Source organism: Drosophila erecta, unplaced genomic scaffold (assembly GCF_003286155.1).
Source record: "Drosophila erecta strain 14021-0224.00,06,07 unplaced genomic scaffold, DereRS2 tig00000000-arrow-pilon, whole genome shotgun sequence".
Classification (NCBI taxonomy): domain Eukaryota; kingdom Metazoa; phylum Arthropoda; class Insecta; order Diptera; family Drosophilidae; genus Drosophila; species Drosophila erecta.
The window spans coordinates 25796285-25816472 of record NW_020825194.1 but is presented as its reverse complement, the minus strand read 5'-3'; the positions used below and the strand labels follow the sequence as shown (position 1 = coordinate 25816472).

General features: G+C 43.5%; 6 protein-coding genes across 6 annotated transcripts; 3 read left to right on the top strand and 3 right to left on the bottom strand.

The window, feature by feature from the left end:
* The first annotated feature begins 5000 nt into the window (after window positions 1-5000).
* On the top strand, window positions 5001-5694 carry LOC6553014 (pupal cuticle protein Edg-84A). Its single transcript, XM_001979069.3, has 2 exons — window positions 5001-5070; window positions 5128-5694. The coding sequence occupies exons 1-2, from the start codon at window positions 5059-5061 to the stop codon at window positions 5665-5667; spliced, it is 552 nt and encodes a 183-aa protein (XP_001979105.1). The 5' UTR covers window positions 5001-5058; the 3' UTR covers window positions 5668-5694.
* Window positions 5695-6526: 832 nt separating this feature from the next.
* LOC6553015 (larval cuticle protein A2B) lies at window positions 6527-7407 on the top strand. The gene is made up of 2 exons (XM_001979070.3): window positions 6527-6593; window positions 6791-7407. The coding sequence occupies exons 1-2, from the start codon at window positions 6582-6584 to the stop codon at window positions 7325-7327; spliced, it is 549 nt and encodes a 182-aa protein (XP_001979106.1). The 5' UTR covers window positions 6527-6581; the 3' UTR covers window positions 7328-7407.
* Window positions 7408-9109: 1702 nt separating this feature from the next.
* On the bottom strand, window positions 9110-9791 carry LOC6553016 (larval cuticle protein A2B). The gene is made up of 2 exons (XM_001979071.3): window positions 9685-9791; window positions 9110-9626 (listed from the first exon to the last, which is right to left on the bottom strand). Exons 1-2 carry the CDS (start codon window positions 9694-9696, stop codon window positions 9183-9185), a joined length of 456 nt encoding a protein of 151 aa, XP_001979107.1. The 5' UTR covers window positions 9697-9791; the 3' UTR covers window positions 9110-9182.
* A 626-nt stretch (window positions 9792-10417) lies between these two features.
* On the bottom strand, window positions 10418-11295 carry LOC6553017 (larval cuticle protein A2B). The gene is made up of 2 exons (XM_001979072.3): window positions 11220-11295; window positions 10418-11112 (listed from the first exon to the last, which is right to left on the bottom strand). Exons 1-2 carry the CDS (start codon window positions 11229-11231, stop codon window positions 10489-10491), a joined length of 636 nt encoding a protein of 211 aa, XP_001979108.1. The 5' UTR covers window positions 11232-11295; the 3' UTR covers window positions 10418-10488.
* Window positions 11296-12177: 882 nt separating this feature from the next.
* On the top strand, window positions 12178-12970 carry LOC6553018 (larval cuticle protein A2B). Its single transcript, XM_001979073.3, has 2 exons — window positions 12178-12289; window positions 12352-12970. Exons 1-2 carry the CDS (start codon window positions 12278-12280, stop codon window positions 12937-12939), a joined length of 600 nt encoding a protein of 199 aa, XP_001979109.1. The 5' UTR covers window positions 12178-12277; the 3' UTR covers window positions 12940-12970.
* A 1884-nt stretch (window positions 12971-14854) lies between these two features.
* On the bottom strand, window positions 14855-15876 carry LOC6553019 (cuticle protein 18.6). The gene is made up of 2 exons (XM_001979074.3): window positions 15781-15876; window positions 14855-15717 (listed from the first exon to the last, which is right to left on the bottom strand). Exons 1-2 carry the CDS (start codon window positions 15790-15792, stop codon window positions 15082-15084), a joined length of 648 nt encoding a protein of 215 aa, XP_001979110.3. The 5' UTR covers window positions 15793-15876; the 3' UTR covers window positions 14855-15081.
* Window positions 15877-20188: the final 4312 nt, after the last annotated feature.

Here is a 20188-nt window from a genome sequence, read left to right as displayed (position 1 = left end):
TAAGGCTAGGGTATCCTTGTTAGGATTGGGATAATTTATGACAATTACTGGGGAGTTACAGCATACAGTTGTTTAACAATCGCAAATGCGAACCACAAATTCTTGCCTTAAAAAGTGAAGTAAAGGTATTTATACTTATGTTTTGTGCGAGCTATATCTACCACCGTTCCCTTACTTTCTATATGTACATATTCTTGCATCAAAATGTTCCTGCAATAAACAAGTTATAGGAAATACTAGAAGTAGTATTACAGTATAAGGTCTCCATTTTATACCCCTTACTCGTAGACTCAAAGGGTATACTAGATTCGTTGAAGAGTATGTAAGAGGTAGAAGGAACGGGCCTTATAAAGTATACATATTCCAGAGACATATTTGCAGCGCAAGTATGTCCTGATGTTGCCCCGCCCACTCGAACGCCCACAAATCGCCAAAAACATACACTTTTGAAAAATGTTTTGATATTATTTTGTTTTACTATTTTCTTATTTTCTATCGGTATATCAAAAACATTTTGGTATAACATTTAATTTATGTGTAAAGGTCTTACAAGCAATTTTAAATACTTTATTGTAAAATGATAATAATTATAATAAAAACATTACTTTTTGCGTAAATTGTCGAGCCTTCATGTGTTGCTTTTGCGATGGAAATAAATTTATATCCGTTACTCCTAGAGTAAAGTAGCAGTAGAAAAGTAAGTGACAGGTCGAAGGATGGGTTTCCGACCTTATAAAGACCTTATGTTCTTGGTTAGGAGTAGATCTGGCCATATCCGTCTTTCTTTATGAACGCTCTAATTTCGGGGACTTTAAAAACATAAGTTAAGACATTAGAGACATAAGTTAAGGTTGTAGCGAATTTTGGCGACACCCAACACTGTCGCGCCCATTTTTTTTTTAGAAAATTTTAAAATATATGCCCAGCACTCTTGCTTTGAATTCAAATTTCGAATAAATATATTTTCTTGTCTTATTTCGAGAGACCGGCACTCCTAAGACTATATCATAACACATAACAATAAACGTAAAAGTTAAAAAGTGTTACAATTTACTCTGGAATGTAGAATGTGTCATTTAGAAAGGCTATCTGCCTAGTCACTCCGCAAACCAAATAGTTTTCCAATGCTAAGCTTTTATTATTTCTGATCATAATCTAATAGAGCTTTAAGTCAATTAGTTCCACTCAAATCCTATTATAAATTCATGTGTATCTGTAAAGATCATCATATCACAATCGATTAACCATAAAGCGATTTTCACACCACCTATTAGTGCATATAAATGTCCAGCCAAGTGCCCGATGCACCTTATACGTTGCGAGGGATTTGTAAGTCGCGCCATCAACGTCTGTTTAGCGCCATGAAAGCGTCCGAAGTAAGATATATGGGCTAGATGACGTTCCCAACAGCCCCGAGAGGCGTCAGCCTTTGCAGCCGACCGGAATAGTGGAAAACTGACCACAAGCTGACGCCAAGTTGATGGGGGCGCCGCAGCTACAGCTCCAAAACCTCTATAACTTGGAGTGCCGCCGTTCGATTTACGTTCGTTCGATACGATTGTTGTTACACAGCTCTGGAGCTCTGGTGTCGCCCCACGGCAGCCCGTATCTGTCCGGTTTTCGGTGTCCGTTGGCCGCTGTCCGCTGTCCGCCGGTTTTCGAGACGTGACGTGACGAGTAACTGGCGTAATTGGCACTGCAACCAAATTGATGGATTGCCCGGCGCCGACTGTCACCGCTCCAAGAACAAAACTTGGCGGTACTTTTCGGGTTTCCTTTGTAATTTTTGGTAAATCGATATTTGTGCCATTTTTTCGTTTCGTGTTTTTTTCCTGGGCTTTCGGTTTTGTGCAGCTTTTGTCTCTGGCGTTTTGTTCGCTCCTGTAATGATTAATTAACCAAATTTAGTTTATCAGGCTCTGCTGAGACGGCGACGGATGCCTGTTGCATACGGGCCAAGTTGTCCTAACTGGTCGCCCGAACGCCGCCCCTTTAATTGAATTTGAATTCGGGCCCGGCGAACTCATTAAGTTTATGAATATGATTTTAAGCTTTCTGCCCCAATCAGTTGCTGAATTCATCACATGTTCATTTTTCGGCTAATTCCAAAACTCTTTGCGGGGATACGATCAGTATTTTCTTGATTGATACCTGTAATTGTGGGCGCCTTATTTTTTAGAATTTGTATGGAATTTTCTCAATATAAGTCGGTGGCTTCGAGTCGGCGACATGAGTCGCCTCAAACCTTATTAAAGTGTTTCCTTTAATTTTGTAGTCCAAAATTGCATGTTTATGTTTAAATACTTACTCAGTTCATTTTTCGTTTCTTAAGCATATCATTTTTTTAAGGTTTAAAACTTGAATCAAATCAAACTAGCATATACCCATTAAAATATAACAATATCTTTAACATAACGACGGACTCAACAAAAACTAGCACAAAACAAGAGAGAAATCTTTATAGAAAATATGTTTAGCATATCGATAGAAATTGGGAACACAAATAAAAAAATGAATCAATTTCAACACATTTTTCAGCCACCAATGGGGCAACAAACTTGCGCTGCGTCTATATATCTGCAATCTGCAGAAAGTCTAGCTTTTATATCCGGCGATCTCGACGTTCATACGGACGGACAGACGGACATGACCAGATCGACTCGTCCAGTGATCCTGATCAAGAATATATATACTTTATATGGTCGGAAACGCTTCTTTCCAGCTGTTACATACTTTTTAACGAATCTAATATACAACTTTACTCTACGGGTAACCTTTGCTCGAACAACTATTATCTGTACTTCGGAAAAATATAAGTCCATAGTACTGCATATATTTATTTTCACACCTAATTAGTTACTTAAAAGGAATACATAAATCATATGATATTCATCAAAGTCATAAAATTGTTCTTCGTATGGATAGTTTCAATGGTTATAAGTGTGAGTGTTGAAATGTGAAGGACTTGTTTACGTAAAACGTTAACGGAATGTAAAATATGTATGTATAACTTCTATGAGGAAGGAAGGACACTGCAACTGACTATAATAATAAAAACCTCTGCAAGGGTGTAACAACAGCTCCTTCAGGCTGTACTAACATCTAAAACACACATTTTCCATCAAAAATAATTTTATATTACTTAAATTTTGACTTTTCTTTGGTATTCTATTCTATATTGTATTCTATTCTATATTCTATGGTATATGAGTTTTTGGAAATACTTCCTTGTGACATAGTTACAAATTTTATACAAAGAGTCGTCCAGAAAGTCCTTAAACTGCAGAGCAGCAAATATAGTTGACTGGAACTCTTTTTAAAATAAATAACAATAAACATGAAATCAATGAAAGCGGTTTTTAAACTTTGCCAGTTTCAAAGACTGATTTGTTTTCTTCAGTGGATAATAATTGTATTGTGGATTGTAAACAACAAACTTATTATGTTTACTTAATTTAATCTTTGGTGTAATTTGGGCGCGATAGGCATAGCAAAAGGACTTGTGATTGACCTTGACTGTTTAATATGCAAAATTATGCTAAAACCGGCTTGTAATTGATAACAAAGCCAGCGGGCATTAAGAAAATCCTATGGCACTGTAAGTCTTTCATTTTTGAATCGGATAAAGTTAAAGCGAGACAACCGTCTGCGCACTCTCTTTATCCGCTTCGCAGCAGAAGTGAACCAATCGGAGCAGACTTCCATGGAACAGCCCCTACCGCTGCATAGTCTATCAAAAACAACTTTCTACCCCCGTTTCCCTGGCGAAGTGCGATATTTGTGAAAAGCAGCTGAACAAGGAAATCGAAGTGATGCTTAGGCTTAGGATTTATTTGTTGATTGGCAGGCTGGCACTTTGGCGAATATTGCCAAATATCATTGCATAGAAGAAAATCATTGCGAAGAAAACAGGCAAGGGAAAACATTTGTGACGCTATCATGTTAGTCTGTAAGGTAACTTAACGAATTTCCCTAATTACTATTCATTAATCATTAAGCTACATTGTAGTCTGAATTAAACATTTTTTTTTACAATGTACATAGTATATATGTAGTATATACCATATATACTAATGTATACCATAATATGTAAAATAAAGAGTGATTTATAAAATGTATACTAAAAGAGCGTTTTTGTATCTTTTGTATTTTGATTTGTATTTTTTTAGTTATTTCTAAGGGATGGCGTATGATAGAAAAGAGAAATCAGAAAATGTAGCACCACCTGTTGTTCAACAAGAAAAATGTATTTCTGCATACTTTTGGGCTGACTGAGATTAATCAAATATTTTTGTCAAACTACTTGGTTGAGCATTAAACTTAACTTTATTAAAATATAAATCAATGCATTTTAAGTGTTGTTTTCGAGGAAGTAGGATATATGGAAATTTCCCAATATGTATTGGTTTTTATATTTCAATCCAAAACTACAACTAGTAAACTATAGCAATAGAGTATAAATTCACAATATATTATTGCAAACATTTGCATTTTGAGCATTTTTGATATTTGAGCAACAATAGCATGTCCGATCGGCAAAATGTTCTAGAGTGGTGCCTAAAATTTTGAGTTTTCTTCGCTGATCTGTATACAATTTTATCGGTAGGAAGGTCTACAGAAATTCGAAATTCATTTTCAAAAATTATTTATCTGCGAATAATGCGATTATTATTGTATTTGCAAGTTGTCCTTAAATTGCAAGAAGGTTAATAAAAAACATAAAAATTCTACAAATTTTGGTTCGGAATGACTGCGCGAAATTATGAAAAGCGCCCATATCCCGACAGCATGTAAAAAACGGCCTGAAAACCTGTCGATGGCCGGATAAACTTGTTGGGGCATCTCAACGCCAATTAGGCGGTGTACAAAGAGACTGGGCTGGAGGTCCCGCGATGACCTTGTTAAGATCCAGACGCAGAAGCAGGGCACTGTGGCATTGGGTCGCCGGGAAGGAAGCAGCCGACGCAGTATAAAAGCCGATGTAGGGACCGCAGTGAAGTTGTGTAAAATCAACTACCGACAGGAGCAAACCGAATTCTACCTACAAGTTCGATCAGCATGTTGACCAAGGTATGTCATGCGCTCTATATGTATGCTGGTATAAATCTAAGCGTATGACCCGTACAGATTGCGACATTTGTGGCCGTCATCAGCCTGGCTCAAGCTGGTCTACTGCCCGCGAAGACAACCGGAAGTGGGGACAGCTATGACTCGCATCCGCAGTACTCATTCAACTATGATGTTCAGGATCCAGTGACCGGAGACGTCAAGTCGCAATCGGAGTCTCGGGATGGCGATGTGGTCCGCGGTCAGTACAGCGTGAATGATGCCGATGGCTACAGACGAACCGTGGACTACACCGCCGATGACGTCCGCGGATTCAACGCAGTGGTGCGTCGGGAACCACTGTCTGGTGACGCGCTGGTTGCGGGGGTGGCTCCCAAAGTTCAGCTCCAGCCTCTGAAGAAGTTGCCCGCCCTGAAGCCGCTTTCCCAGGCATCGGCTGTGGTGCACCGCTCCTTTGCTCCGGTGATCCACCATGCCCCAGTGACCCATGTCGTGCACCACTCCGCTCCAGCGCACTCCTTCGTTTCTCACCACGTTCCTGTGCTGAAGACCACCGTGCACCACGCTCATCACCCCCAGGCCATTTCCTATGTGTTCTAGAGCCCCAATAAATCTCTTGAAACCAAATGTGATATATTTTCCACTCAAAACAACGAGCATGATTTCCTATAAGGAGTATCAGTACCGATTCCAACGTAACACGTAAGAACATAAAAGCTCGTGTCATGGGCGTTCCACTGCTCAGCTCCCAGCGAGCATGCCGCCAAAACATCCGCAGTCACTTCTGTTTTTTTTGGGTGGGCATTCGGAAGTGAGGTGTCGCACTAAAGTTAAGCTCGAAATCCAATTAGCGTCCAACTGGAGCGACAGCCAGCGTCAACAAACGTTTAAGGTCGTCGGTGGGGGTTGGGGCTACTCAAAGTGCGCTGGGCAGGGGATCGGGATTGGGATTGGAAATCGGCATGGGTGCCCGCCCGGCCTGCAAGTGCACAGCCAATTTGAAAAACCGTTGTTATGCATTTGCGCATGCGCTGCATACGATATGGCGGCTATTAGCGAGCGAGTACTTTTCGAAAGCGATCATCATAGCTGCTGGATCGTGGGGGGGGGCGGGGGCTTCTGGGGCAGGGGACGTAAGCGCGGACGTGCACGTTTGGGTATGCGACTTCTGAGGCCAATATTAAATCGGCTGCGCTGCCCGCTCGAGTCCAATTCAATCAAGAAGGCATTATGCTCGCCGCGGCTTTGTCACCGCGCAGCCTTGGCAGCGTGCCGCCCACCGCTGTCCTACCCCAAACCATGGCCCGCTCCCCCCCAGCACTCCCCTGCAAGCGCCGCTTCTAGTCTTCAGCGGCGCGCACTTGGTATGAGCGGCGTGGCTCTGTGACGCAAGTGCACGTCGCTGACATCGAACCGGGCAGAGTGCCATCGAGGCGGTATAAAAGCCCCAGTTGGACGCTGTTCAAATCAGTTCACCACCAATTTCGGTATCTAGAGCAACCAAACAACCAACAATGGCATTCAAAGTAAGGACAAAGTTCTGTGGCGTTGGAGACAGTGATGAATCAGTGATGAAGATCTACTGATCAGTGCAATCAAATGGATTTCTCTTGTATTACATTTTCGGAGCTGCAACTAATGCACGAATGACGCATAAACTCTAAAAGAAGCCTCGGTTTTTGATATTCAAACTAATTATAGCCACTCTCTTGAACAATTGCAGTTCACCATTCTTTTCGCCGCCTGCATCGCCGTGGCCAGCGCTGGCATCATTCCCGCCGCAGCGCCACTGGCCGCCGTGGCCCAGGTGGAGGAGTACGACCCCCATCCCCAGTACACCTACGGCTACGACGTCAAGGACGCCATCTCCGGGGACTCGAAGAGCCAGGTGGAGACTCGCGAGGGCGACATTGTCCAGGGCCAGTACTCGCTGAACGACGCCGATGGCTACCGTCGCATTGTGGACTACACCGCCGATCCCATCAACGGATTCAACGCAGTGGTGCGCCGTGAGCCCCTGGTGGCCGCCGTTGCCGCCGCTCCCGCCGCCGTGGTGGCCGCTCCAGCCCCAGTTGTCCGTGCCGCCGTCGCTGCCCCCGTGGTCCGTGCCGCCCCCCTGGCCGCCGCCTACGCCGCCGCCCCAGCTCCCCTCGCCTACGCCGCCCCCGCGCCCGTCGTCAAGGCCGCTCCCCTGGTCGCCGCTGGACCCGCCATCGTCAAGACCCAGTTCGCTTCGCCTCTTATCTCGTACGCCTATTGAAATGCTGAATAGGCCTCCACGACCCGACAATTGCCGTTAGTTGTTATTGAAATAAAGGATGTGATCTAATTGAATGACTATCCACCTGCTTATATTTTTGGGAATTTGTGTGCTTCGTTACTAATCTGAGTTAATAATATATAGATAATCTGAATTATCTGCATAGCAGTTCTGTTGTTCCTAGCATTTATTATGTCAGACACGAACGATATTAGAGCCATATATTATATTATATTAGAGCCAATAACGCTATCATATGAATGAAAAGGATAAAGGAATGATAAAGGATATAGACCATTACCAATTGTTTTATGGAATGATTTAATGAAAATATTTTTTTTGTTTCTCTTAGACATTTGAAATCTTTTACTTTTTTTTTTTTACTTTTTTACTTTTACTTTTTTAACTGGACATTTTTATAGAAATTTTTTGCATTTAATTTGAGTTCTATAACTCTGTCATTATAATGACGGTACCTTACTCTTATAGTAAGAAGTTATAATAAAAATAATACGGGCTTTTGTTTCCCAACATCCCAATTGTATATTCCCTCTGCCACTCCGGGAAGCATTCACTACATTACAATCAGATACAATCCTCATTTAATTAACTTCTGGATTCGGCTACAAGCGAAACTTTCACTTTCACTCTCCCACGATTACCTTCAAGGCCGTCCCTGAAGAAAGAACGCGTGTTAAGCGACAGCTACTGACAAAACACCACTTACTGCCACAATAAAGAGGCAATGAGGTAATGTCGCTAAGTGGACAGCGAAGCCGCAGTCCAACACGTCCAAGAACGCACAAAATGCGCGACAAAGAGCAAAGGCAATGCCAGAAGCGCTTAGAGCGACCAGTGTAAGGCCCATAAAGTGGTTCCATTGCATATAAATTTAACGAGGGAAGCCCCACAGCCGTTTACTCATTCACGCAGCCGGTGTAAACGGGGCCTTAAGTCTGGTCTGGTTTCAATGCGACACGGGCATGATTGCAATTCGCCAGGTTAACTTTATGGGCCTCGCCGCGAGTTGCGCATGCGCACTGCCATTAAATCTGAACTGGTGGCGTGGATCTCCGGCCCATGTACTTACATGCTAAACATGGGAATGGAAATGGGCAGCCAAGTCCGTTCGCTCCAACGGTAATCAGCCATGCCAACTGACTTTGACCTTAACCCTCGCCGTCCGTCGTCGGTACCTTGGCATATTTGCACTTGTCCAGGCTGGAAAGGCGGCTGGCCAGATAAGGAAAACAATTCGTGTCCCATGATGTCGCGTATATCATTCTCAAGCGGACCCAAAAAGCGAGGGACTTGGCGAAAGGTTTCTGGCCGCTTCAAAGATGCAACTAAGTGACCTTAACAGGTTTCCAAGAGCGGCCGCATTACATGCATTAAATTCAATAAGCCTTCGACGCAGATGGTTTTATTGAAATGTTCCGATCGATGCGTTTTTTCCGATCGGATGTCTACCCCAATTTTCGTTGATTGGTGTAAAATGGGTCGGACGCGAACGCCTGATCAATTTGGGCCCTTAATGACTTATTACCGTCAGAAAATTGATTATAGGGACTTAAGAGGCACCAAGGCAATGCGGAGTAAGCGGATCCATTGACGTGGCACATGGGTTGCTTCAATTTGATGGTCACTTAAGATGTCTTCTTGTAACTCTTGGGCTAGATTTTTAATATTTTCTCAATATATATTATATTAATGTATATACGACTTCATATGGCGTATGCCTGCTAATGCCCCTTAGGTAAATCAAGGTAAAATGCGTTTTGATTTCCTTCAGCTTACAAATATTCAACAATTTATTTGATTACAAACAGACTCCACAATTCAGCAGGAGAGTTCCTTAGTGGTGCTGGTGGTAGGCAACTGGGATAGGAGCAGCAGCAACGGCCACAGGTGCCACGGTCTTCACCACGGTCTTCACGTGCTCCAGGGGCACCCGGTTGACGACGGCGTTGAATCCGTTGACGGGGTCGGAGGTGTACTGAACAATGCGCTTGAAGCCGTCGGAATCGATCAGGGAGTATTCGCCATGGACCACGTCGCCATCACGCTCCTCCACCTGGCTCTTCGAGTCCCCGGAGAGGGAGTCCTGGACATCGTAGGCGAACTTGTACTGGGGATGGGGATCGTACTCCTCGGTGGCCTTGGTCAGAACCGGCTGGGCGTGGGCCACGGCCACAGGGGCGTGGGCGTAGGTAGCTACAGCGGGGGCGGCGTGGTACACCTGCTGGACGGGAAGAACTCCGGCGCTGGCGGCCGAAACGAGGGCGAGAACAGCGAGGAACTGCGGGAGGAATGGGAGGTAATGGAAAGGATCGGGCTGTCAGGTAAGGATTACCCACCTTGAAGGCCATGGCTTTAGACTTGGGAGCGGGCTGGCTGCTATCCGTGGTTAACTGCTGCGAAGACAGAGAAGCTGTGGAATGATTTACTGGACCGCGGGCACTGCTTTTTATACCCACTGAAACAGTGCAAAAGCAAAATGCGAATAACGAATTGAAACTGATTACTTCGCTGCTGGGCAAATCAGTTTTGTCACTTTTGATTTTTTACATTTATTATGGCAGTGCTGCCATGCTTTTTAACTTATTATTTTATCGACTGGAATAGGGGCAATTACAACTGCCCACGCCAGGGGCCACACATACTTTTATGCGATCTGGTGCGGCTTAGTGGCTTAGACGAGACCCTCGGATTTTGGTGTCTATCTGACCCTCCGCGGGCTATTGCGAATCAGCCGCTTTCACCATTCTGCCTTGAGTGGTGTATCATGTTAGCGGTACGATCTCTTGGGTGGCTCAGGATTACAAAACGCTTGGAACTGACTCTTACTTACTTATTTACTCTTACTTATTTTGAATTAAAAAACAGACGAATTGAAGAAATATCTTAAGATACACTCTTCAAGTATCAAGAATAAACCAACCTGCTCAAGGCATTCAAGCAAACTGGAAGGTTAAATAAGGCGTTCCTACAGATAATACATAATACAGCTTAAAATTATATCGGCAGATAAAAATTAAATGCTGACAATATAACTTAGGTTCTGTGCCCAAACAAACCACAATTAAAATTAACATAACAAATCACATTTTATTATCATAGAAACAAAACAAGGGATCAGAATAACAACGGTCGCATGCTATTTACAAGTGGGCGACGGTGTACGCGGGGGCGGTGTACCGCAGAGGCGTGGCATATGCAGCGGTGCGCAGGACAGGAGCGGGAGCGGCCACCGCCAGAGGGGCGGAGCGGACGAAGGGCGCGGCGACTGCCAGACGAGCGGACTTGACCAGAGGAGCAGCAGCGATCACTGGAGCGGAGCGCACAATGGGAGCTGGTGCGGCCAGGGCGGCAGGGGCGATGGGGGCTATGGGGGCGACTGCAGCGGCCTTGACCAATGGAGCAGCGACCTTCACCACCGGCTCGGCGGCCACAACAGCGGCGATGGGTTCACGGCGGACGACGGCGTTGAATCCGTTAATGGAATCGGCGGTGTAGGTCACGGTGCGCTTGAAGCCATCGGCGTCGATCAGGGAGTACTCTCCGCGGACGACGTCACCATCGCGCTCCTCCACGTGCCCCTTGTTGTCGCCGGAAAGAGCGTCCTGCACGTCATAGCTGTAGGTGTACTGGGGATGCGGATCGACCTCCTCCAGCTCAACGGTCTTGGCCAGAACTGGTACCGGAGCAGGAGCCACTGCCACTGGAGCAGCTGTTCTGAGAACGGCGCCCTGGGCCACGGCGAATAGAGCCAAAGCGATAACAATCTGTGGAATAAAAAACACGGTTTTTAGGATATTTTCGAGGACGGCAGGTGTTTTGGAATCCACTGGTAATCCCCGCGAACGTGTATCCTTCAATTGGTAGCACAAACCTTTGCTGCCATTGTAGCTCGGATGAATTTGATTAACTGCTGTCTTGAGCCGAAGCCAAACACTGAATGTCTGACCCAGTGTGGGCCGTGGATTTTATACGCTACTTGGTGACATTGATGACACCTAATTGGAATTCATTTTTGGCGCATCACCTCGAGCGGCGCCGGTGGCATGTAAAATTTGTCACGCACCTTCTTCGGTTCTGCCAACTTGAAAGTGCTCTCTTGAAGTAACCCGCTGCACTTAATTGATTACGCCAGACCAATTTTAATTACTATTTTCCATTTAAAAATTATTCAAATTTCTGGATCTGATGAATAACACAAGAACGTTTTCGAGTACAGGTGTGTGACTGTTTTACTGAACTATTTTATGTAAAATGGTTTTTTTAATATTATGTAATAGTTCCGATGCTATGAATACTTGAATATTTGTCCGTTCACGAGAAAACAATGTTGAATTAATATTAAGATCATAATTGAATTATTAAATAATAAAGTGATTACCTATAAAATTTCAAAATAAAGTGTACAATTTTATTAATGTGCAATAAATAATACATAATACATAAATAATACTATCTTCAAATTTGTTGAACCATGTCCATACAAAATTGTAATAAATAATTTAATATAGCTTGTAAGACGTTTGAGTTAATTACATTTTAAGCGACATATCTTACATTATTAACTGCCTTGTGAGCTAACTGTTTTCAGCCAGTGGTGGTGTCAAAGCGCACGCCTTCCGTATCTCTCAAAAAAATTGAAGTTATTTGATGACAAAACACAGAGATACAAAGATTGAGCACGCCTTCCAGCTACACTTTTCCCTCTCCGCACACGTTTAGCATAAATGAATTGCACTAATTGCGCTAAGAGCGTTACCAACTGGCAAAAGCAAGCTCCACCATTCAACCATTCAACCATTCAGCAGCAGCTGAAGAAATAGCTCCATCTCGGTATATAAGCCAAGTGTTGGCCCAGTAGCCCTCACAGTTCACTTTGCCTTCCAGCGACCAACAGCAGCAGCAGCAGCAGCCAAATCAATCCAAATCAAAATGGCATTCAAGGTTCGCCTCGAGGAGTTAGCCCCGCCAAAGACCCCATATCCTAACTAGTATCCCTCTTTCAGTTCATCGCCCTCTTCGCCCTGATTGCCGCCGCCAGCGCCGGAGTTCTTCCCGTCCAGCAGGTGTACCACGCCGCCCCCGCTGTAGCTACCTACGCCCACGCCCCTGTGGCCGTTGCCCACGCCCAGCCTGTTCTGGCCAAGGCCGCCGAGGAGTACGATCCCCATCCCCAGTACAAGTACGCCTACGATGTCCAGGACTCCCTCTCTGGAGACTCCAAGAGCCAGGTGGAGGAGCGCGATGGAGACGTGGTCCGCGGAGAGTACTCCCTGATCGACGCCGACGGCTACAAGAGGACCGTCCAGTACACCGCCGACCCCATCAACGGATTCAACGCCGTCGTGAACCGTGAGCCCCTCGTCAAGGCCGTCGCCGTTGCTCCAGTTGTGAAGACCGTCGCCGCTCCCGTTGCCCAATACGCCGCCCCTGCTGTCGCCCACTACGCTGCTCCCGCTGTGGTCAAGACCGTGGCTCCAGTTGCCCACTACGCTGCTCCCGCTGTGGTCAAGACCGTGGCTCCAGTGGCTCACTACGCCGCTCCCGCCACCTACACCTCCTACGCCGCCCCCGCTGTTGCCTACCACCACTAAGAACTGCCATTTTACGTTTCTCAACCCATTACTGTTATAGTTTTACGATCGCCTCCTACAAATACACACAAATACTATTTACAAATGCTTTCTTGATTTTGTTGATTCGCACGAATCAATTGCGATAATAAGGCATTATTATTATTGAAATTTGAATGTATTTTGCAAATGAATTCAAGCTATAAGTTAAGGCAAGAAATCTGTATCTATTCATCAATCGAATTTCGTATTTGTTTTATCAGGTTATAATGAAGTCATTTGGATGTCTTAGCCATATTTAATACCTATGAAGACAGACTGAAAAATATTATGTAGCACTTATAAAACCGGCAGCTATATTTTTTTGCATTATTTATTTTTATGTTTATAGGCTATTGATAATGTTTCTTATTTTTGTTTGGTTCATTTAACTATCCACTGAAGGAAAATAATATCCTGCTTATTTTGATATTGCAAAAGAAATTATGTTTAATCAATGAAGATTTAGAGTCAACACAAAAAAGGTTGTTCGCTTTAGACTTTTTTGTAAGATTTACTATTGATGTATAAACCTTTTCGGGCTAATAATTACTCATAAATATTAAACATTAATTTATTATGATTAGCTATTTGTGTAACTATATTACTTTATTTTTTTTTAACCATAACTCTGCATGGTTGTCTTATTATTATTAATACAAGTTTCTCCGAGTGAGCAAACTAAGTTTAATGAAATAACCGACTATCAGATACATGTTACTCAGCTAAAGAAAGTGCGAGGGAAATGGAGATCAAGCAATTGGCCTAATCTAGCATTAAAAATTCTCGAGATCCCGACGTTCATATGAGCAGACAGATTTATTTAAATTTAAGGCAAATGTTTATGGAAAATTCGAAAAGATACAAACTTAATACAGACGTAAATTAAGGTAGATGCTTTAATCGTAATATAAGAATTCCATATTTTGGAGCACATTTAACAAGATATCACATGTTGTGATTTCAATGGGATCCAAGGTGGGCATTGCCAGTGCCGAGGCTGTCGACCATTATCCCCCTGTGCCGACACTCAACCGTTGCCAAAGACAAGTCCAAACCGAGCAAGCTGGCTAACAAAGAGGAGCGAAAGGCCAAAAGGTCTGGCTAATGTGGTTGCGCTAGACCTTTGTGTGGGAATGTGGAGCAAATTATTTCTTGGCCGCAATTGGACACACATATTTCGGGTCCGAGTCAGCGGCGGAGCCTGTGTATAAGTAGTTGCCGGACTCGATACCAGCAGATACGAGTATGTCCCAAGTAATTTGAGATTCAATTCAAGTGCGACATTAAAATTGCAAAAAGTGCGATTGTTGCTACCGGATATTTTGGCAAGTCTGAAAACCGGTCTCGATTTACCCCTCTCCACTGAAGTGCGAAAATCGAGCACGACAAATATTCGCGCTAAATTGCTTACGCTAATCATGACCAATCGGGAAATACTAGCCAAGTGCTTAAAATGTTAATCTCACACTTCATAAAATTAGTGACAATTGTTTCTCTTTGTACGCACTTTTTATTTATAAGGGGCTTGCAGAATCACATGAATCGGTAAGCTAGCTTGAGATGGATATTGCTGAATGTTATCCCAAGAGAACACGATTCCATATGAATACATTCCTAAACAGGTCAGCTTAAGACGATTTGATATGATATAAGGCGAATCATTAATTCGAGTATTTGGCTCTGATCTGACCTTGACATTCCAATGACAAAGTCTCGAAGGTTTTTTGAAAAACTGTATTTATACACACACAAAACCCGAGTTGGGTAATCATTAATGTATTTTCAAATGAATTTGAAGTTTCGAGTTAAGCCATAAACAGATTGACTTTATTAAAAAATTTAAACGAAATAATTTGTGCTTGTATTATAAATCTCTTTTTATTTTTATGAATACAGGATAAGTTTCTTAAACTAATTGTCCCGAGACTAATACAAAATGTATCATCATGAAATGAATTAACCAAATCGTCTACGCAGAAATATGCAAGTTTTATTGGGAATATTTACAAACAGACTACGACTAATCAACAGAACTTGATGATAATGATAATGAGCTAAATGAGCACAATGGGATGCACGATAATACTTTCGCTAGTCAGGTGATCTGCAGCTGGAAACCGCTTACTGGTGGTGGTAGTACTCGTGACCTTCGTGGGCGGCCTGGGAGTGGGCGGGGGACTCGTAGCTGGCGTAGTGGTGCTGCTGATGCTCCTGCGGCTGCTCAGCCTGGTGGGTGGTGTAGGCGGGGGCGGTGTAGGCGGGGGCTGCGTAGGTGGGAGCGACGTAGGCCTGGGCGGGGGAGGCATAGCTCTTGATGACGGCAGCGGGGGCGGCAGGGGCGTGGTGGTATTGCACGGGAGCAGCAGCCACCACCTTGTGGTGCACATGGGCCAGTGGCTCGCGGTGCACGACGGCATTGAATCCGTTGACGGAATCGGCGGTGTACTTCACAGTACGGCGGAAACCATCGGCATCGTCCAGGGAGTACTCGCCCTGCACCACATCCCCATCACGGGACTCCACTTGGCTCTTCGAGTCCCCGGACAGCGCATCCTGCACATCGTAGGCGAAGTTGTACTTGGGGTGAGGATCATCGGGATACACCTCATGGCCGTGGGGATGGATCTCGTGCTGCTTCTGGTAGATCACATGCTGGGGCTGTTGGGCCTGGTATAGCTGGGGATGCTGCTCGTGCTGCTCCACAGGGATAAGTCCAGCCGACACGGCTGCCAGGCAGCAGGAAAGCAAGGCAACGAGCTGGAAGGGTAAGAAAATATTGTAGTCAGTTGCCAGGTGCGAATTACATCAGCCTTGGCTTACCTTGAAAGCCATTTGGAGAGTGTTTGAGGTTGGTTGGCAAATTGCAGAGCGAAAGAAGCGAGACTGTGTCCTCCTTCTGTGGAGTGCGTGGTTTGAATAATAATTGAACTGCCGATGCATTTGTATTTATAGACGAAATTTTGGCCACACATCACTGGCCCATTGTCTTTCCGCCGCTCTTTCTTTCACTTTTTTACTCGGTTGCTTACAGAAATCACTTCGATCGTAATTCATTTGCATGCCTCCTTCTCCGCCGATCCGTAGATTTACCCAAAAAGATTTGCACCCACGAGTCACACCCATTTCGCTATTGTTATGAATGGGAAACGGACGGCGAGTAGCGAACAAAGCAACCAAAGTCGTTACAAACAAAAGACTTAAGCGAGCAACCCGCCGCGGATCAGCGGCTTGCAGATCGGGGGATTGAGGCTTGTGGTTGTGGTTGTGGGGCACACTCAAGTCATGTAAGTAACCCAATAAATCGCTGCTTGATCGATGAACAGCGTTGCACTTGACACAAACGCGCACACTCAGAAAAAATAGAGAAATTCAGCTGGAGACACACCTCCTCTATCCTCCCCATGGCAAATGACCCAAAAAAGATGCATGATCACCTCCCATGGATACATGAACAACTAACGTTTGAGCTTTCAGGTTGAAGCTTTCTGCTCTCAGCTTTACAACTATAATTGTGGCATTGGTAAGTGCTCAATCATGGTCGAAGTCGAATTGGGCAGGAAAGTGACTCAACCGGCGACAAAGTGATGTAATAATAAATTGTGCCGGACTGGCATCGAAAGAATTTCATTTGAAGGTCTTTGCCAAAGTAATTAAAGCACTAAAATGTATCACAATTTGAAGTTTTTTTGGATAACTAAATCATGTTTATTATATTTACAAAATCGGTAAATATATCAAAGTAGATTTAAATTGATATAATAATTGTCTACTGTCTGCTTTTTAACCAATATCTTATTACAATCGTAACTAATTAGAGATAGGTACATATATCAAGAAGCAAGACAAGCTAAACGGTCTTTAAATTGATATCTTTATGCGATATAAATATAAAAGTATTAGCTGGATATTTAATACATTTGTGAACTTTTATGTTATATATTATGGGATATATGTGATATAAATATACAAATATTACCTGGATATTTAATATCTTAACTGGGAACTTTTCATTTACTTGTTACCACTAATCTATTAATACATTGGAAAACAAATCCTGGTATCAATGACCGTTTAAGGCCAATTTGATTCGCCACTCATTTTGAATTTCCATTCACAATTCAATTTAGTTTCATTTCACTTTCAAGCAAACGCTTTAATTAACAAATCTGATACTCTCCATTGTTGTGCAAAAGGTCCGAGCTCATTACCCAACACTCCGACAATGAGTCTAGAGATTATAAGAACGATTCAAATCTCGTCTGACGTGCGTCTGGCCGCGAGTCAAACCAGTTCCTGTTCACTTCTATTCCACCAAGTCATCGTAGTCCACGAATGGGTGCTAAAATTGGAAGGGAAATGCCGGTAAACTAGATCCGTTAGATACAAAGTGTACTACCAACCGGAAGCTGGTACCCTACGCATAACGATGTGTTCTTTTCGCGAGGAGTTTGACTTCTATAAGACATTTTTATGTATTTCCTTCCGTGTAGTTTAAGACCTTAGGTATTTTTAAAGTTTTTGAGCTACTAATTGTTATTTATTTAAGTAGGAAATGATATTGTTATAGTGGAGTTTCCCGACTATCAAAACCCGTTACTCAGCTAGCGAACGAGATATCTTAACATACTTCTGAATTATGGATAGAATTTAAGGGGGAAAAAAATGCAATAATTTAAACATTTTTCAAATCGCAGTGTACCAATAAAAAATTGCAAGAAAAATAATTTGGCGTGGCCTTTAGAGAAGGCGTGGCAACATGAGTAAACAAATTTGCATTGTGTCTCTCTAGAATCGGCATGCTTAATCTCAACTTTCTAGGTTTTATAGTTCCTGAGATCTCAACGTTCACAAGGACGGACAAACGGACGGAAAAACGGACATGGCAACGCGGCTATTGATCCTGATCAAAAATATATATACTTTCTATTTTATATAAGGGGTATAAAAATATGCTACTTATAACATAACATGTTTGGCCATATTTTATTAGGAAAGTGCCGCCATTCATGGTTAATTTGAGGAGTTTTCGGGTGCAGGCAGACGGCATTTTTACGACTTTCCCCAGAGAAAACTCACCCGCCTCGGCCTCATTCGTCAACCAGCATTTCGGGTTTTGCCTGTCAGCGTTTTAAGGTATTTGGGAGAGAGGTGCTGGACCAGGACAACTAAGCCACATGATGCCGATGTCGTCCCATGTCGTCGACTACGCACATTTCTGACAGAAGCGGTGAAAATTTAAGATTGATCACCGGGCCGAGTGTTTGCTGGAAATTGGTTGAGCTGTTCGGGTGTCCGGGTGTCCGGGTGTCGAAGTCGAGTGGCGGCTAAAACCCAAATAATGTTGGAAAATGTACATCCGCAGCACAACCGTATCCCCGAAGGATAGGCTAGACCGAGAGCAAGGAAGTAGGAGTGGCCGTCAGCTCGGCCTAATTTAATTAGCAGGCTTCTCCGCCCCTGACCAGCCACGATTCCCACTGTGGGGTCAATGCTGCGCGGAATTAAAAAATTCCAACGGAACGAATTTGTATTGAAAATAATAAAAGTAATCACTTCGGTAGCCTGCTGACCGTCAACGGCCGGCTAACTAAAGGCATTGTCTCTGTTGGACAACTGTTGAAAAAACCTCTGTTAATTACAATTTAGTTTGCTTAATTTCCGAGGGAAACACTCGAGCACTTGAACGCTGGCACTTGTTTGGCCTAATCATTGGCGAGCGCACTTTGCCAAGGGTTAAGCTGGAAATAGTTTATGGCGATTACAGTGCGGAGTAACCGCTGTCCAGCCGGCGACTCGAATAAAGCCAATTAAACTTGCACAGAAACCAGTCCACTTACCATTTTCTTCATGTCTCAATTTTGGCATTACTCGCCATACCATCGGCAGCAGCACCTGTGCGTACACCTTTGAAATCTGCTGACTGTTTGCTGGATTTCTGGTGGCAATCGGCTCACACACAGTTTATAGGCTTTGATGCCGGACCTGACCTTGATATACATAAATTATTGTTCGTACTCTGGCCTTTCTTGAGAGATATTAACGAAATATTTGTGTACTATTTTTAAGATTCCAGTGCAAAGTAAAAGTCACGCAGGTGACGGCAAAAGGTATAAAATGTGGGTGTGTCCAGAATCTCTATTAAAATATTAAATATAAATATTAGTATTAAATGGAGAAAACAACAAACAATTTCAATTCAGAAATAAAACAATTTCCAGAATCTTTTTAACGTCCGCAGCCACGAGTTCAGTGAACTGTTGGCATTTAACTAATCCTTTGACAAAGTTCTTGATCAACTTCTGATAAGCCGACATAAGCAAGGCGATAGGAACCCGAAAAATAAATACTCGGTGGGATTTTTTCTCTTTTTTTGGTAGCCTATTGTTGTTTTTTGTTTATTGTTTACACCTAAACTTAAACTCAAATGTAAATTTTGTCCAAAGGGCCGAGACGACGTTTGGTGGGTGATGGATGGGTGGTGGATGGCTGATGTGCGGTGTTGTGCGGCCTTCCAACGATTCAATGTTCCGTGATGAGTGCCAAGTGGTGTTCTGCCCAGGTGCTAGCCCTATGGAGCCTGGCTCTTGGTTCTCGGACGGATCCGGGTTGTCATAGTCAACAAGACGGTGTTGATTTGGGATGTGGTAGCCAAATCCATGAGGGTTTTTGTTATCTTTAGTTAGCAGCTGCAAGGCCGATACAAAAGGGTTAAATCTGAAAAAATTTTAATGGTTACATTTAACAGTATAAAATATTAACATCAAAGTACAAAATAATAAAAGACCTTTAATTTATCAATTAAATATTAAATTGTTACTTTTGTATCACTACATTTTAGGCCCCGCTAAGTACCTCTATGTATCTTCCATTTCGTTTTGTGGAGGCAGGCTGTATCCAGAATACATGTATCCAAAGGGGAGTTTTTGATGGTTTGATTGGTCTGACTGACCCCAAGGGCCGATCGCAAGCTGCTCCTGATCCCGAACCTCTCGGACTCAACACAAAACACTGAATGAGCCAACGAGGAGCCCTGCCTGCTATTTATACGAAAGTCGGCGGTCTAAAGCCTGTTTACCCTGCTGATGCTCGACGATCCTTTAACTCACTTCGTCGGTCATGTTTCTTGATTTTGTCCCTATTCCCTTTGTTTTCCTTGGGCTTGGGCTTTCTGTTTTTGCCCGGTTGCATTGTCAGTTTGCATTGTTGTTTTCTGCTCTCTGGATGATTA